We start from the raw sequence: 18,656 nt of genomic DNA on the forward strand, positions 1-18,656 counted from the left end.
TCCGGCAGCTGGGGCGCCAAAATATGACCGTAAAATAACAGAAAATAACTGTCCCATAAAAATACGGTTATTTTCAGTAATGAAAATAGAGTTTGTTGAGCTAATTTGACATGGGATTCTGCCTTTTCCAAGTGCTTTTAGACATTAGATTAGGAACATTTTTACGCGATCAAACGATGAAATTACCTATAAACAAGGTGAATGAATGTGGAAATATGAATCATAATACGTAAATGTACAGAAATATACAGTTAACAGTTGGTTTACGTAATAATTGATTGCATGCCCTGGGACAGAGGCGAGGCTGCCATATCGCACCATCGGCCCCTTTGGCCATCACTAGTAGGCGGTAGGTGAAGAGTCTTGACCACGGACACAACGACGGCGAGTGTCCGAGCCGGGGCGCGAACCGGCAACCTTCTGATCAGAAGGAGAACTGCCAACTCTTGAGCCACGAACGGCCTAACTAGCAGCGATAATAATACTTATGTGATGTAACACAAGCTTATAGGGATCATGTTATATACTTTTCCATAGCATTACATTTGAATTCAACAGTTCAATCTTTCAAATAACGGACAGATATTTGTGAGATCATGATACATTTGTGAATGTATTTTAACAATCTAAATATGCATATGTACAGACAGATACATTTGATAATCATGACAATTATGTTGTATTACATTACAGTGATTTAACATTTTACATTCAAAATGTGAAGTCAAAGTCTATTTACGTAACTTTAATGATATTCTAGAAGAACAGAACATTACCGTGAAATGCAGTAAAATACCTTCATATTAGGGTTTTTTTCCTCTGGTCGCAGCGTTACCCGCGACCTTGTTGTTAGTTCACATTCATTGGCCGATGCTTAGCGTCATGTTATTTATATTAATTGCAATTCCTACCTCTACATTTCTTTTTTAAAATATATAATTAGCACAGCGTGTCCGTGCAATGTTTTACATTGTGGCATGCAGAGAAATCTTAACAAAGAAGCTCACAGAGAGAGATTGAGCTTGTTATTTAACCCCAAGCTGGTAGGGGGAGCTCCTTATTAAAACACTTGCTGTGCTACAATGTGCCTCAAGGATCAACAACAGCACAACAGAAGTCACTCATGGTACAGCACTCTCTCTACAAAACAACAACTGTCAGTGACGCTGCACCACGGCGTAAACACAACATTCAAGATAACAGTTAAAAGTAACGTAACCATAAACAATAGAACAAGAACATCTAAACAGCAGCACATGTCCCAAGGCATGATGGGAGACATTCCTGGATGTATTTTTACGATCTAAATATGCATATGTACAACAAAATATATTTAACAAACAAGTAAATTGTGTTTTATTACATTTACAGTGATGTTATGTTATTTTACATTTGACGTGTCAGATCACAGTCTACTTATGTAAATGTAATGATATTCTAGAAAAACAGTACACAACTGTAAACTACACAGTAAAGTACTTTGACATTACTATTTTTTGGAACAGTGTAGTTTTGCCTTTGTGCACCACCACAGTGGCTCTTAGGTCAAACTATTAATGTGTGATTGAAGTGGCTTTGTGCACTTGGCTTTAATTCAGTTAATTACAAAAAATTACATAAACTCCTTAAGGCTAGCATTTTTAGAGTTTCAACATTCATAACATAAATTTAAAGAAACTTGAATGGAAAATGTTTGGAGCCTAAAGTCTAGAACCCATAGACATCACTAAATGCTCAAAAGTCCAGCAACTGGTTCAATTCAATACATTTCTATTTATATGTCACAAAATCACAATGCCAGTCACTTCAGGGCACTTTATAGAGATAGAGGAAACCCCAAGAATCAGACAACTTGGCGACAGTGAGGGAAAAAAAACATACTTTGAAGAAACTTCCAGCAGAACCAGGCTCAGTGAGGTGCAGCCATCTGCTGTAACCGTTTAAACAAGACGGGATGCTACAGAGTGGTCAACATGGGCAATTCCTAACTTTTTTGAGACATTAGTAAAAAAAAATGGTTAATTTTCTCATTTTGAACATTTGATATGTGAATAAATGTTTTCAAATAATTGCATTTTCTTTCTATTTACATTTATACAGCATCCCAACTTTTTTGGAATTTGGATTGTAATAAACAATAGTTGTAGCTAGGTAGCTTGCTAAAAAGGCCATTGCATAGTGCATTTAACTGTATTTAAATGGACAACAGTTCTCTGCTTTCCAGATGTGGAACCATTCTTATTCATGGCCAGTAGGGGTAGTCAGTTAGTGTCTGGTTTAACAGAAGTTTCAGCTCCCTTGTTCTATGACCTCAGTACATACTTTCCTGATAAGTTTATTACCCAGTTTCAAGTATTACTGAACACAACAGTGCGTTCTGTGTGTAAATGATGGTCCCCAGTAGAGCCTAAAAGGGCAATAAAGTTTATGCTTAGATGGACATGCAGTATCTTCGAAATCTTGGTTGTCAGACAAAACACTGAGCAGACTTCACAACAGTTAGATTCAGTCATGTGTGGCTGAGTCTACATTTTATACATAGTCAGTGATTACATTCAGTCTATGATATACAGAAGAATTCACAGAGTATCAAAGCTCGAAGTTTTTATTTTTGCTCTATATGCTGATGTTTGCTTTGTATACTTTGAGCCTCTATAGTGCTCACTAATACATGTACTGTAAGTGGAAAATCTTACTGCAAAGTAGATGTAGGGTGGAGCATTTTCTTCAATGGTCAGTCCTTGGCCTGACCTCCTTCAGCTCGCCAATGTGGCAGCTTTGCTCAGGAGGGTAATGTTCCCTTGGGACTATGAGTGAGACACTCTTTGAAAAGGTGCCCGGCTAGAGCAGATCAGTCCAGGCCAGGCCAACGCAAGACAGACAAGCGTTTGACTGTTCTTTCACTGCCGCTGGAGCTCCGAGGCTTGGCTGCCATTCTGTCCCAGCTGGCAGTCAGAGTCAGTGGATGGAGTTAATGCTATAGCTCACAAAGCTATAAAGCCTGCTCAAACTGTGAACCTTCTGACTGCACAGTTAGGTCCCTGAAAAGATCAGAAACCAAAAGGTTCAAACTTGCACTTCTTGTTATGATGGACAGTAAAAGATTTCAAGCTGTCTGTGGAGTGGGGAACACAATGATGTTTTTATAGTGCAGGGTTTAAGAATGATTTCCCTGTGGTGTCCTCAGTGTGGTGGCAGTGGGAGGAAACTGACGTGTGCTGCTGTTGCATCCACCGCACAGAGCACAGAAACTAGCCTGCGTGTCCTTTTCAGCAAAGGTCGACCCCGGCTTCATTTTAAAGAAAGATCTACTAATTAGTAATAGGTGCCAAAAAAGTTGTGTGAAACTAACACGAGCTGTAAGTACAAGCTGTTCAAATGCAAAAGTTACTTTTCCAGAATCCACTGATCACTGTAGGTTGTTAATGCATCTCACCAAATCAACAATACCAACTAGAATCACATCAGCATCATAAAACAGTCTACTGAAAAACTGACTTTGCATTAATAGCTTCATGACAGTCCCAAGAAGACTATTATGCTCATTCTTTAACAGAGCTCTGACTCACGTTGGCGGTTTCAAAAATATCTACATCTTCCCACCTTAGCTTCAGATAGCTAAGGAAAACTCTGAGCAAACCTGAAGGCGTTTTGTGCAGCAGGGAGAATTTTTTTTTGTTTTAATAACATGACAGCAAATGATGGTGAGTCATTTTTTAACAATATTCTTAACGTATCCTCATAGCTGACTTTCATGATTCAGTTCAAAGTCCACCCACGAGCAGTTTAGCTCTTACATGGGGAATTTTTGCGTTCTGCTACTATCTCGATACATTTCCATTTCTGATGTCACACAACCTTATGTTATCGTTGTGCGTCTTCTTTCTCAGTTGGGACTCATTAGCTTACGCATCTCATGCTCACACTTTTTTCATGTTTTTCATCTTCTCTCCCCAGCTGTGGATCCAACTCCAGATCCACTGGAGTCCAACCACTCTTTGATATCTGCAGTTCTGGTGAGCATGCTGCCCCTGCTGGTGATGGTGATCGCGTTTTTTGGAATGTTCTACTGGTGCAGAATCCATCGGCAGAGGCGTCCCAACCGCCAATGGGAGAGCAGCTTTAACTTTAAGCGTAAGCCAATAGCCGGTGGGCTGGACTGCAGTGACGCCTGCGCCATCATGACAGATGACGATAAGTCCGACAGCAGCTCGACTCATGCCAACAGTCTGAACCACAACACAGAGCCGCTGCCTATAGAGCTGGATCTGCTGGTATGCAAACATATTTGATACATATGTGGAGCTGTGCTGCTTCAAACTCTAATCTTAACTTTTGCTTGTGTCCCAGGTGGGAAAGGGTCGCTTTGCTCAGGTATACAAGGCTAAATTGAAGCAGACTACGTGGAATCAGTTTGAAACAGTAGCTGTAAAGATCTTCCCCTACGAAGAGTACGCCTCCTGGAAGAACGAGAAGGACATTTTCTCCAACACAGACCTCCGACATGAGAATATCCTCCACTTCCTGACAGCTGAGGAGCGGAAGGTGGAGAAACAGTACTGGCTGATCACGGCCTTCCACCCCAAAGGAAACCTACAGGTGAGTGCACAAGTGTCCGGAATATGAAAGTGGTATTACTTTAGTTTGTAACTTCTCAAAATGCTAATACACTGTCACATCTCTGTCTTCTAGGAGTACCTGACACATCACGTGATCAGCTGGCAGGAGCTGCAGGTGTTCAGCAGCTCTCTGGCACGGGGTGTTGCCCACCTACACAGTGATCGCCTCCCCTGTGGAAGCCCTAAGGTTAAAGATCACAAGTCATATTTAGCAGTAGGGCAGCAATCCATCCATGTGACTGCTATTAGCCACGTTAGCAGCATTCAGATGACACTTGTTCCAATAAAAACACTTCAGCCTTTCTTCACCTGTTATGAGTACTGCTGTCCATCAAGTTTTTAGCAAATATTAACTGGATACATCGAATTGTTATAGTGAGACGATGGCATTAATTCAGTTCAGTTAAATTTAGTTTATGCAGTGTAGAAAGTACAGATCCTACACGGTACAAAAAAAACTCATAATCTCTGACAGGAAGAACTCCCTTTAAACAAACAGAAAAAAAATACAAAGTACAGGAGGGAGCAAATAACAGTGAATAACATGCAGGGAGTGAGATGAAGGGAGGTCCTCACAGCAGCCCAAACCTGTAGCACTCTTTGAATTAAGTAAAAATGTCAAATGTAAAGCCAAGAGGGACTTTCTCAGCATCAAATTACAGCTAGATTAAGGTTTTCTAAAAGACACAGGACACAATGCTTAATGCCTGGTGACACTAGGGGAAAAGTCAACAGATCAACATCCTGTAACTCAGGCTACATACATCGTATTATCTCTTTACCATTTTGATCTCTGCTTTCATGCTTATTATTTTTATTCATTTGGACGATCAAGTGTCTGTTATTCTCCTAGGTGCCGATAGTCCACCGAGACCTGAAGAGCTCCAACATCCTGGTGAAAAACGACGGGACGTGCTGTGTTTGTGACTTTGGCCTGGGACTCTGTCTGGACAGCAGCCTGTCAGTGGATGAACTTGCCAACAGTGGACAGGTTAAATATCATTATGGATTCCTCTTTTTAACAAATGGTCTTTAAACACAACTGCCAAGAGATATCAAAAGCATAACCTGCAAATATCTGCGGTAATAGATTTGTAGCTGTCATATCTCACCATATCTGATGAGCGGGTTGTGTTTGTTTTGCCTTCCTCCTACTTCTCCTGAGAATGTGTTTGATTGTTTGCTGACAAAAGAAAACTGACAGACTGATCAGTAATCAAGTGATGAAGGAAGAGGTGCAGTGAGTGCAACCACAACAAAATCCTGGCTGTTCAATCTTTTCTTCCTTTTTGGGGGGGTTTTAACCTCAGCTCATGCGTAGGCCGGAGTATGATTGTTCAATGTCACTATTGGTTCCACTCACAATTAAAAGTTGGAAATTCCCAGCTAGTAGGTTGTAATTATAACTTCCGTGACTGTGTGTGTGTGTCTCTGTCAGATATTATCCTGAGCTTAGGTTTCGGTGTAAATTCTTTTCAATCATGTGTGCGCGTGTGGTCGAACTTTTCTTTGCATAAAAATGCAACTCGTGCAACCACTCGCAAAACCATGTCAGCAGTATTTTTGCATATACAGCACATGGGAAATTTGATGTTATGTAAATCTCAGATGTTTTATGGTTATTAAAGCAGCAGTGAAAAGACAGATTTGGAAAATGCTCATGGTAAGCACTAATGGAACAAATGCATGTAAATGCACTACAAAGCTGTTGAACTGACAGAGTACCTGTGGTGGAAAGGACATAAGTCTTGCATTAGCATTGCAAGAATGAATTTGCATATACAGTCAGCTAGCTTATTTGACCAGTTTGCACATCTAAACTCAAAGCCATTTGGATTACTGCTTGGGTTACTGTGGAACAGTACAAGCCACCGTTTTACTCGTGGGAAAGTAGATGGAATGCAAAACGGTTATGCTAATTGACTTTGATTGACGCACAAACGTCACTTTTAAAGGCAGAAAACTGTTCCACTTTCACTTTCAGCTTATACGTTTCCATTACAGTCCATGATGACTCCAAACTCTACTTTACAAAATCAAAAGAGTCCCAAGATTTGCAAGCATACAGTTGCAAAGACGTGCAAACTATTAGATTTGACGTGCAGCGACTTGATGAGAATGGTATCCCTCTACTTTCAGTAAAAACTGGGAGAGAGTATGTTCTAAATATTCACCTAAGCCACTGAGTTTAAGCTGAGACTTGAAATAATACTTAAATAATTCAACATTGGACTTTAATCTTGTTTGGTTTGAACTCAAACGGATTTCTCCTGACAGGAATTTGTGATTTTGACTTGGAAGTCATTGATTGTCTTGACTTGTGATTTAACGTGAGGCTAAAGATCTTTATTTTGGACGTGACCTTGAATTGAGTTTGTCTTCAGCTGAGACTTAATTTTCTATATCTGCTTTTAGTTAAAACTTTGACAACTTGTTGATCTTGGCTTGGAGGTTGACTATTAAATGTAGGACTCTGCAGACTTGCAAAAAATATATATTGTTCCATGTCTGGCTGTGAAGAAATGCATCTGGAGTATACAGAAACACTGCAGCATAACAGCAACATTGAAAGTTGTCTGGAGCAAACAGTGCAGTAGCTACTATGTGTAATTTAACAGCGCACATCAAACAGATGAATGGCTAGACTAGAATCTCTCTGTTTTATGATGTCAAATGTCATTTCTTTTTCTTACCTGTTTCTGAATGAAGCGAGGAGTGAGTCAGGTCTTCTGCCACTGAGCCAGTGCTTTGATTTATTGCACCAGCACCATTAATCAGGCTTTGAGAGACAGTGTAGTGATAAGGTGATAATCTGTTTAATGCTTGGGTGTGCCTGTTTGTGTGTTAACCCCTGTTTGCTGCCTCTGTTCGGCAGGTGGGCACTGCGCGCTATATGGCACCAGAGGTGCTGGAGGCCCGACTAAATCTGGAGAACATCGAGTCTTTCAAGCAGACTGACATTTACTCCATGGCTCTGGTCCTGTGGGAGATGACGTCAAGGTGTGAAGCTATTGGAGGTCAGTGCACACAGTGCACACTGCACACACATGTAAACACACAAACGTGTTCAGTAATTACCAAGCTGTGGGAAGTATGATGTAATGTAACACATAAGCGCACACTCACTCTCAGAATAAAACAAATCTGCTCAGGTGAAGTGTCTCAGCAACTGAGATGACTCTACAGTGACAGCATGCTCTGTGAGTTTTGGCCTGTCAGATCAAGCTCAGCAGGAGAAGCAGTTGGGCAGAATGATGTTAACATGTCACATAATGAAGGTGTGTGTGAGGTCTAACTCAGTTTGTGCCGTGTGTAATGCAATGTCATAAAAATGACTGCTTATCTTCTACCTTCCTTTCTTTCCGGTCATGTCCCTTCAGTCATGAAACAACTGGAAGTATTTGGCTATTTCCTATACGTCACAATTACTAAAAGAAAAGGAAAAGGTCACTTTAATCAGCTGACTTCACGCAATACGTTTGAAGGCCAATGTGTTGAAAGCTGCTTGAAACTGCTACCGTGTGTGTGTGAGACCTACATAGTGTAGACAGTAGTTTCAGGACTACTGTTTACTGTTAGGCTTTTGTTTTTGATGGGGGCAGCAAGGAGGCTGATGGCCTCATCTGTTGCACTGCACCTCAACCTTCAGCTTTAGCAGCAGGAATTTGAGGAATGTCTGATGTGTGAGGGAGACAATCTGAACCGTGCGGTTGCCCTTCTTTGGGCAGGAAATCAGGGGGAGAGAGCTGGAGTGGTTACTGTACCTGCTTCAGCTGTGTGTGTGTGTGTGTGTGTGTGTGTGTGTGTGTGTGTGTGTGTGTGTGTGTGTGTGTGTGTGTGTTTTAATTTATTTTTGAGGCTCAGAATGTGGTTTTAGTGTAAGGGTTACAGTTAGATCCCTGAAACTTGTTCTGGTCTTGTCTTGCTTTTTCTGCCAGTTGAAAAAAATAGAAATAGAAACTCCTAATCCACCAAGCAATGAACTGCAGTCCAAGCAATCAGATATTCGTGGCCTAAACAGGGAACCGGTGACACACAACCGAGCTGTTTCACATTTGGCTGCATGCTGTATAATGAATAGTACCAAATCATCAGTAAAGAACAGAAAGGCAATTCTTAAGCCACCAATTCAAATGTCAGTGGAAGATCACGAGAATCGAGGACAAGGAACAATCTGTAGGGCAACAACACAACAACACACTACTACCTTACAGTAGCTAAACACGCACACAATTAGGAAAGGGAGTTTTGATACCACCAGTTTTGTTTCAGTGCTGGAAGGGAATCATTTCGCTCTTATGCACATGAGGGTGTGTGAGTCCGGTATTAATGCCACTTTGATCAAAAATCTTTCTATCAGTAATTCTCACCTTGCAAAATTAGATTGTACTATAGACTTTAAATCTTAGAGAGGACCTTTTAATGAAGTACAGCTCACACAAATTTGTTTTTGTGTGTTTTATTCCAGTCTCCTTAGAGTAGAGAGGGACTCTCTGTGGTTTATGTTGTTCCCTCTGTCTCTTGGGCTTTTCTAGACAGTCTGAGATATTTAGAATGAGACAGTCACATTCCAGTGTGTGTGTGTGTGTTTATTTCCTCTGTCTACACAGAGTGTGTGTATGTGTGTGTGTGTGTGTTTATTTCCTCTGTCTACACAGAGTGTGTGTGTTTCTTCAGAGTAAAGAGAGTCACCTGGAGACAGTGGAACAGAAATGGAGGTCTTAGACAGATGCCCTCATCTCATCCTGTTTCCATGTCTCAATCTGGGAGTGTGTGTGTGAGCGTGTGTGTGTGTGTGTGTGTATTTCCTCTGTCTCCACCGCAACAACAGGGGTCAGAATGGTGGATCGAAATACTACCCTGCTCTGGCATTGTTGTTGTGGTCACTTATAGTACATTCTCCGTGGGTCTCTGAGCATTTTATTTACTTATCCTGAATTAGCCTGCAGGGCGCAGCAGGGCCCGCATGTTCAGTCTGAGCTGAGGGTTATGCAGAGTAAATGGAGCAGGGAGAAAGGTTTGCACCATGCCAAGCAAAAGCCTTGTGGGCCATGTAGGGACACTGCCATTAGCAGCAGCTGGTGAGGGGTTGATAAAAAGCTAAAAGAACACAGAAGTTAATGATCAACATTTTGGAAATACGCTCACTTTTTACCTTAGACAAGACTGAGACCACTCTCTGTAATTACTGTAGGGTTATTGTAATCTCAGTTGCCAGTTCATTCGACCCGTTTAGCTAAAAGTAACGTGGTTAGCCCTTAAGAACAATCCTGCCCTGATGATGTTTAGATTGAAGAATTTCTCGACACTGAGTGTGTAGGACTTAGTTTGTGACTAATTTTAAAATTACACGTACGGTGAAGAATATTTACAATTTTATTACAATGCAATTTTCTACTGGGAAATCTTGGATACATGTGTGCTGCTTTCTTTAACAGTTAACACCCCTCTAACTGTTGCTGTACCTCTGGCAACAACAGGGGTATGCCATGTTCCCTAGCAGGATATTTTCTTCAACATTTCCACAGGAAGTGGAACTCTTAAGATATACCCCTTTTCTCATTTCTTAGTTTGCACGTCCTCCCTTTCCTCTCATCCTCTTCTCATGTCTTACTCCCTCTTATCAGAGATGCAAAGTAAGGAGGGGGAGAGAGACACACAAGAAGAGAAGAGTTGAAGCAACAGGTGTTTAATTCAATGAAGCATCCTTGCATTGGAATCTCATTTTAAACGGATGTATAATCAGTAGGAAATGGATGGTTGGGTGAACAATAAATGCACCAGGTGCAGGAGAATGAGCTTGACCCACTTAAGTCTTACAACCAACAGACTCCCACAGGACACCCTCAAAGGACCCAGGTCCATGCGCCACATAATTTTGATGTCATAGCTGTGCAATATACTATTTTATATTACTATAACATCTCTGTTGGTGGCTTTTTTTCTTTTGTTTTTCTCTAAATTCTCTAAATAGCTTTTAGTTATTTTTAGCTAAGTGTATCTTACATAAACTGGCAGCTGAGTGTAAACATTTCAAGATAACTAAGTGTGTCATCTCCGGTCAGATACTAAATTACCCATTAAAATAAAAATAACGCAGATAAAGAGCAATAACAGTAAAAGACAAGTCAAATAAGACTAAACAGACAAAGAGCTGAAGAATACAGTAATTCCAAACAAACCAATCAAATGAGAACAGACATGAAGATAGGACTGACTGCTTCTTTCTTTTAAGTTTCAGGTATTCATTTGGAGGGAATCTGCTATTTCAACTTGTAACCCCCCCCCCCAATCAAAGTACTACTAACAGCACTGACATTAAACTTCACAGCACCCCAAGTGCTAGCCACAAACCTGCCACAGGAATTCAGCCCACAACTTTCTCTAGAGATGGGCGGATTCTTTGTTTCTGTGGAGAGGAGATTTTGTTTCGATGACAGTGTGGTTCATTAGAGTTTACGCAGGTTCATTTCTTGCAATGTAGTTTGTTTTGCATCAGTGTGGGATCAGTTTCATGTTATACTTCTCTCGAGAGTCTGAAATCTCTCAAACGCCAAACATGGAGATGTTTGTCTGGAGATAGCAGATCCCAGACAGCGTAGCCAGCCACGGGGTTTCTGCTAACCTTCAGGCCACAAAGGTTTCAGACAGATAATCTGAAAAGGAAACTGTCGTAAACCACTTTCCAGCACTTAGATTGAATATATCAGGATTTTAACTGCGGGCCCCAGACAGCAAGAGGAAAGTGAGACTGAAGCTCTGGTTGCAGTCTCTTTTGAAATCTCCTCTCAGATGAAATTCTTCTCATAGCTTTTCAAAGGTCCAGAGAAGGAAAACAGGCCCCGCCTCATGTAGACCGCACGTGTAGTCCCCATGTATCATTCACAGAAAAAGGACAAGTGTACAAGAGCCAAATCAGTAATGGAGCATGAAATAGGACCTTTTCCACTCTGTGATGTCTTGATGTTTAGAAGGTACTCCACCTCTTTTTATTTCTGTTTTCAACTCTGTGCTTCAGCTGTATGCAGTCCAGGAAAATGTGTGGTATTTATACCAGCTCCACAGCAGGAGATCTAAACAGCAGAAAGCTGAGGACAATACCAGGCCTGGCATAAATAGCCCTGCAGGGAATGGGCCATGCCCGGCTGGGTCCTGTTTTAAAATACTAAAACTGAGGGAACTTCCACATGTCAAAACAGGAAGTGTGGGTCTGTAGAGTCAGCGTTTCTGCACATAGTCCCAATCCTAGCCCTCCAGTTTCCTGTCTGCGGGATTTTACCCCAACCTCCTAACTTCCTGTATTTGAGGATAAGCAGCAGGGCTGCACGTGGTTATATGAGACTGCATCACTTATCATATATTTCACCGCATCATTCTGCTAACCACTACATCAAAGCATCTAGTTGATATGGAAATATACATAGCTATGTAGACATTTACTAAGTGCTTTGAGATTAAATGGGAATTTGAACAGCTACAAGTGCCGCTTTCTTCAACTCTGGTCTTTCTGAATTCGTGTTTCCACTCTCTCACTGTACATAAATAAATTTAAAATGGGGAATTGACACTCATCACCTAAAGCTTATTCAGATAATAGGTCCTTTATTAAAGATACATGCAGAAAAAAACACTGGTTAGCTTAAGTGACAGCTGTGTGTTAGCCTAGCTTGCTCTGGTAGTGCTTCATAATGCAGCCCTTGACTTCCAATGTAATCTCCCATCATTTCTAGTGTCATTTTAAACAAACAAGGGAGTAACATTTGTAGCTGTAGTTTTAACGGTAATAGCAAATTATAGTATAGCATAATTTATACTGTACCAAAAATGTTTAGGTAGTGAAAATATAGAAAAATGTATGTAGATGGTAAATATTGAGAAATGACTTCTGTATCTCATAAAGGATATTGAGTTTGGAAATTTAGGATTTTACTATAGGTAGTGACATACCAATGACTGCATCTTTGGTCAAAGGTGGTAAATACACTTTAAGTTTAGAAAAATTTCCAAGTTCTTAAAGTGCTGTTGCAGACAATGTGAGATGATTTGAAGCTTCAGAGGTGCCAGTTAAATGGTTGTGAGGCTGTTGAAAGTTCACGAACGAACATTGAGCAGCAGGCGTTTAAGAATTGCAAACCAAACTAGTGAAACTTAACCAAACATGACTAATATTTTGGAAAACGAGAGACCGAATGTAAAGGGAAACCGAGTACTTAGCCCAAATAGAGTCAAGGATATTTAGACCTGGTCTAAAATGTGGTCAGCCTCAACTGACTAAAACACCCAGAGATCCACCCAGACACTGGACTGAGTGTGACCTGTGTGACTCACCAGGTCAGGATTTAGTTCCCTTTAGAATCAAATGGACTTCCAAAGACCATTGGTTTGGAGGCAGCAGAACAGAGAAAAGCAAACTGCAGCAAAATGTAGCACAAATGACAGTTTATTAGAGAATAATACCCAGTGTTTGACAGGTTGGGAAGAACACTTTGTTATTAAGCATAAGAACACTGACGTCCAGGGATAGATTATTTGCTAATTATTTGTGCATCATTTCCGGTGTCAGATGGGCAAACAGAAATGAGTTTGCAGTGATTAGTATCTCATTACACAGCAACTGTGAGATCCTGGGAGCCTTCCTTTCCGGGGTTGGAGGCAGACTGCAGCTGTTGTGAGTTCGGTTTCATGAGGTTTGGACCCAATCCCAGAGCCTTGTTTTTCATTTTTCATGGTTTCAACATGATGCCCTTCCACCCCCTGCACCCCAGCTATTTTTTGAGCATAAAAGAGTAAAAAAAATAACCGATTGTTATTTTGGTGTTCTTTGCTCTGAGGTTGCAAATAATGGCTTGTTAGCGGAAGCTGATTTGTTTGTTTTTAGACACGATCGTCATTTGAGTGCCAAAGTGGGCATTTTTCCTCCCGCCAAGGCTTCATAAAAGCAATTCATTCCCACTGTCAGCATTATTGGTGCCAGCGTACAAGGCTCAAAGCTCGGGTGGAAATTCAAGCTCAGTGGTTTTGGGGTGTAATGACCTCATACCAGGATGCTTTTGCACTTTCTAGTAAGGTTAACTCAGCCACCTGTCACACTCAGTCTCCCTCTCCCTCTCTTTCCTTTTCTTCTTTATCTTAAAATTTTCACATATCATCATACGCACCTTTCAAGATTTTGAAAATGACAAATACTGGTACATACAAGTGGCTGTAAAGAAGGATGTGGTTTACTTGCAGCTCAGTTTAGGGTCTGCAGTCCATGTCTGATCTGTGAGTTGTGCTTGTGTTTTGCAGAAGTAAAGGATTACGAGCCGGCGTACGGCTCTAAAGTGCGAGAGCACCCCTGTGTGGAGAGCATGAAGGATAATGTGCTGAGAGACAGAGGGAGGCCTGAGATCCCCGACAGCTGGCTCAGGCACCAGGTGAGTGCATTAGACTGCAGTACTAATCAAAATTGTAGATGCAGCTTTCTACAATGTAGAACAAAAGTTAGGATGAAAATTAAAATAACACAATCAATCAATTGAGTGTGAACACTCAAATAAGTTTCATATTTTACATTAGTAAATATGTATCTATTGTCACGATTTTTTGCACACATAATTTTATATAACACAAGTGTACATTTTGAATGTAATAGTATGTTTAACTAATTTATACGATAATGTATCCCCTTTTGTACATTGTACTTGTTGTAGTTTATTTATTTTTCTATGCTTATTATTATTTTTCTTTGGTTTAGTTTAGTTAGTTTACCTGTGTGATGGACTCATAGCTAATAAGCACAATGGAGTGAGAACAAGTTTAAATAACTAATTTTTGCAGTAAAAGAGTAAAAGCCGGCCTTTGACACTTGAAAACATTTTTCAGCATAGGCTGTGGCTCGTCTCTTTGCTCTTTAAACAGTTTTGCATTTAACACTTTCCCTATATTCAATCAATCTTTTTGGTAAATCCTAATCATAAATTGCTTTGCTTGTTTGTGTGAAGACAGCAGAGACAGAGAGACATGTTAATGCTGACATAAATGCCAGTCACATAAGTGGAAGATTCAATTCAGCGCCAAATCACAATAACAGTTGCCACAGGATCTTTATATTGTAAGGTAGACCCTACAATAATACATACAGGGAAAAATCCAACAATCATATGACCCCTGTGAGCAAACACTTTGGCGACAGTTGGAAGGAAAAACTCCCTTTTAACAGGAAGAAACCTCCGGCAGAATCAGGCGCAGGGAGGGGCGGGGCCATCTGCTGTGACCGGTTGGGGTGAGAGAAGGAAAAAAAGAGCATTGCTCTCTAACAAATGTGATGCATTAAAGTTGAAGTACAATAAATACTACAACCATTTTAGTCACAGCGGTTCCAGGCAGCTACTGTGCTACAGTCAGCCACCTTCTAAATACGGAGACAGGTTTGGTTTTAATAACAGTTTAGTCCCAGTAGAGGTGCCTCCAACTTTACTCTGCTCACTGTAAAATGGCAATTAGCTAAACTTTGGTTTAATGAGGTGAAAGCTGCCTTATGCATTTGTAACATCTAAAACCGACTGAGTTCACTGCTTCCAAATAATGAAAGTGTTGCTTTTAATTTGCTTTTTAACTTCAGTGCTTGTACATTTATAACTTCTCTTAGAACCACTATAACCGGTTTGATTTCATATGTAAGAAGTTTTAACTAAACTAACCAAGTCTCAGCATTCCGTGACTATCTTGGAATTATCTGACTTTTATTTCAGTGGTCACTGGGATATAAAAACTACATATATAGAATAGTTTTATTTCTGCACTCATCTTTGCTTTTGTAGAATTCTCCTAGCACTCTCTCTCTTTTAAAAAGTTTCTATCTGATAACACATGCTCTCTGCCTCCCTCTACAGGGCATGGCAGTGATGTGCGCCACCATTAAGGAATGCTGGGACCACGATCCCGAGGCCCGCCTCACTGCACACTGCATTGCCGAACGCATCTCTGAGCTGGAAGACGAGATGGGCAAGCTGTCCAGCCGGAGCTCCTCGGCGGAGAAGATTGTAGAGGAACTAAAGATCCCAGTAGAGGTGGAGATCCCAGAGGAGGAAGTGAAAATTACAGAAATACAAAACATCATAGCTGTGGACTGCTCCATTAGCGACAAGAAGTGAGAAAAATGCCACTTCCTGGGATGGGACTGAGGACTAAACTCTGAATAGTGTCCTGGAGCTCAGCTCTTGTAGGACTTTGAGCCAAGCCGAGTGTGAGTCGCAGCGTCATCTGGATGCTTTTGGTCTTCGCCACATTTAAGATGTGGCTCGACATAATCAGCTGGTAGCTACAGAACCAAAAAAGATAACTGGAAGCTTCTCGAGATACGCTGAGCGTGGCGAGTCTGACGGGCTTCTCTTCAAGGTCTCTCCACGAGAAACAAACTGGGCAATACATCCTATACCAAAGATATTCAGTGTGCACTTTACCACCTACTACTTATTACAGATGTTTTTATGTACTCTAACGTGCCTTTTGCCTGAAAGTGCCTTTGTGTGTTCAACTTTGAGCCAAACTGTCAGCAGCGCCTTAACACTAATGATGCTACAGATTCCATCCTCACCAGCAGGAAATTAAAGGAATACGTGTCTGTGGGTGTGTGAATGTATGTGTGTGTTCTTTTTCTTTCTACCAAGCTATGCCTTAACTTTGTTTTCCAGATAAGCAAGCACGTTGTACACAGAGACATAAACTGTAATACAGATGACAAATCAAAGCTAAAAGGGAAAGTCTTCCTTCTACAGCGCTTATGCAGAGATCAAAAGACTGTATAAAGATGCATTTTTTACAACTGTGTATGTTTTCTGTCTGTATCACCAGGAAACTGAGTGTGCCAAAGATCGTTTATCCCGCTTTTCAATATGTACCATATGTAAGATATTGTAAATCTTTTAAGAATTAAATATATCTGTATGCTGATTCTGTTGACACTGATTTTTTTTTTTCAAAACTGTTAATTAAAACTGTGTCATGTTTCCTTTTTATGACTGTTTTGTTCACATCTAACTCCAACTGTATCATTAGTTTATGAGACTTCTACATCATCAGTGTCCTTTCTCTGGCCATAACACACTTATATGTTTTTGTTTGCTTAAGATCAAAAGCTGTAAGCAATAAACTACACAAAACATGCCAGATGTAGCAAAAAACTATAAATCAAATATGTAAATTTATGTTAAATTTTTTGGGGTCAGAAGTACAATAAATTTAATTTTAGTGGTCTAGGCTTTAATATATTTGGATCAGGTAAGTGAAACTAAAATGATTTAAAAGTGAAAGCTGGATTTATTCATGTTTGACCAGTTAGAGGCAGCAGAGCAATCCCCACCTCACAAAGTTATGGTAACTACATTAGTTATCAGCTGACCTATTTAGATGCAGAGCTACTTATCTGTTTGTTTCACTTTCAGCTTGACTTTGTCCTCCACAACTGAGGAAATATCTGCTCTTTAGTTGCTAACTGCAAAGGCTGCAAAGCTTTATCATTTATATATGCATGCAATGCCGAGATGTTGAGGTTTTCTGCAATTGACAATACAAGGATTCCCTTTCATATACTATAAAGCAGGGGTGGCCAACCCGCGGCTCTCGAGCCGCATGCGGCTCTTTGCCTGGTTTCATGCAGCTCTTACGTTCATATCAAAGTTTGTGTTTTGGGGGTTTTTTTGTGTTGTTGTTTTAAAATGTGCACGTTCGCTTCGCTTGAGTTCAATACGGTATTTTCATCAAATGGCCATGTGTGTGAGATGAAAATACCGCAAAGTTTCCCAGTAGGAGCAAGTTTGCCCTTAAAATGGCAAGGAAAAGATACACAGCAAAAAGAAAATATGAAGATGAACACAGGACGTTTTTAACAGAGAGGGAGAGTTTATATTTTTTTGTTGAATGCAATGGCAAGCCATTCTGCCTTATATGTCAGACGTCATTAGCGCATTTCAAAGCTTCAAATCTTCAGCGCCACTTCAGCTCACTCCATGCTAACATCGACCAGAACCATCGACCCAAAAGGGATTGAACTTCGCAAGCACGAGTTGGCCACTTTGAAACATACAGTTTTTCTAAAAATTTACGAAGCGGTCAGAGACCATAACGCTCACATCCTATCAGCTAGCTTGGAACATTGCACGGGCTAAAAAGCCATACGATGAAGGGGAGTTCGTTAAAAAATGCCTCAGTGACGTTGTTGAAATCTTGTCTCCTGAAAACGACAAATTAAAACGCATGGTATCAGACGTCCAACTGTCCCGCCACACTGTTGAACACAGAATATCGGACATTAACACGGCTATTGAAACACAGTTGCACTCTGACCTTCAAGCATGTGAGTATTTTAGTGTCGCATTGGATGAGAGTTGTGATATACAAGACAAGCCTCAGTTGGCAATATTTGCACAGTCTGTGTCAAACGATTGTGTGATCAAAGAACTCCTGGATATTGTGCCATTAAAAGACAGAACCCGTGGCACAGATGTGAAAGAAACCATGATGGCTGCATTAGAAAAAGCAAATCTGCCCATAACGAAATGAACTGCAATAGCCACGGATGGAGCACCAGCCATGATGGGATCTGTGAACGGGCTTGTGGGGCTGTGCAAAGCTGACCGAACTATTCCTGACTTTTGGAATTTCCACTGCATCATCCACATGGAGCAACTCGTGTCTAAATCATTGAATTTAGATAACGTCATGAAGCCTGTGATGGAAAACGTCAACTATATCCGCACACATGTGCTTAACCACAGTCAATTCAAGAATCTCATTGCTGAGCTGGACCAAGGGCTTCCAGGTGACCTGCCGCTGCACTGTGAGGTGGCTGTCAAAAGGCCAGGTACTCTCTCGCTTCTTTGAGCTTTTGGATGCCGTGAAACTGTTTATGGAAAAGAAGGACTATCCCGAGCTCTCGGACCTCAAGTGGATTATGGATCTGGCCTTTTTGGTCGACATGCTGTGTCACTTGGACAGACTGAACCTGACCCTGCAGGGTAAGTTAAAAATGCTGCCTGACCTGGTGCAAAGTGTGTT

At 40.8% G+C, this 18,656-nt stretch overlaps 1 protein-coding gene across 2 annotated transcripts in view; it reads left to right on the forward strand.

Moving 5' to 3' along the window:
• The window catches only part of tgfbr2b (transforming growth factor beta receptor 2b), a 44,437-nt gene extending 27,821 nt beyond the window's left edge, over positions 1 to 16,616 (forward strand). For both annotated transcript variants that reach the window (XM_085472928.1, XM_085472929.1), the window contains 7 exons: positions 3,958 to 4,274; positions 4,351 to 4,599; positions 4,693 to 4,806; positions 5,473 to 5,610; positions 7,495 to 7,636; positions 13,908 to 14,035; positions 15,494 to 16,616. In XM_085472928.1, the coding sequence (XP_085329054.1) occupies positions 3,958 to 4,274; positions 4,351 to 4,599; positions 4,693 to 4,806; positions 5,473 to 5,610; positions 7,495 to 7,636; positions 13,908 to 14,035; positions 15,494 to 15,754 (1,349 nt within the window). In that variant the 3' untranslated portion in view covers positions 15,755 to 16,616. The remainder of the gene's footprint in view (positions 1 to 3,957; positions 4,275 to 4,350; positions 4,600 to 4,692; positions 4,807 to 5,472; positions 5,611 to 7,494; positions 7,637 to 13,907; positions 14,036 to 15,493) is intronic.
• Positions 16,617 to 18,656: the final 2,040 nt, after the last annotated feature.

This window comes from Copadichromis virginalis, linkage group LG11, assembly GCF_057382275.1.
Source record: "Copadichromis virginalis isolate Kocher_CV1m ecotype Utaka linkage group LG11, C_Virginalis_male_GT1.1, whole genome shotgun sequence".
NCBI classification, from domain to species: Eukaryota; Metazoa; Chordata; class Actinopteri; order Cichliformes; family Cichlidae; genus Copadichromis; species Copadichromis virginalis.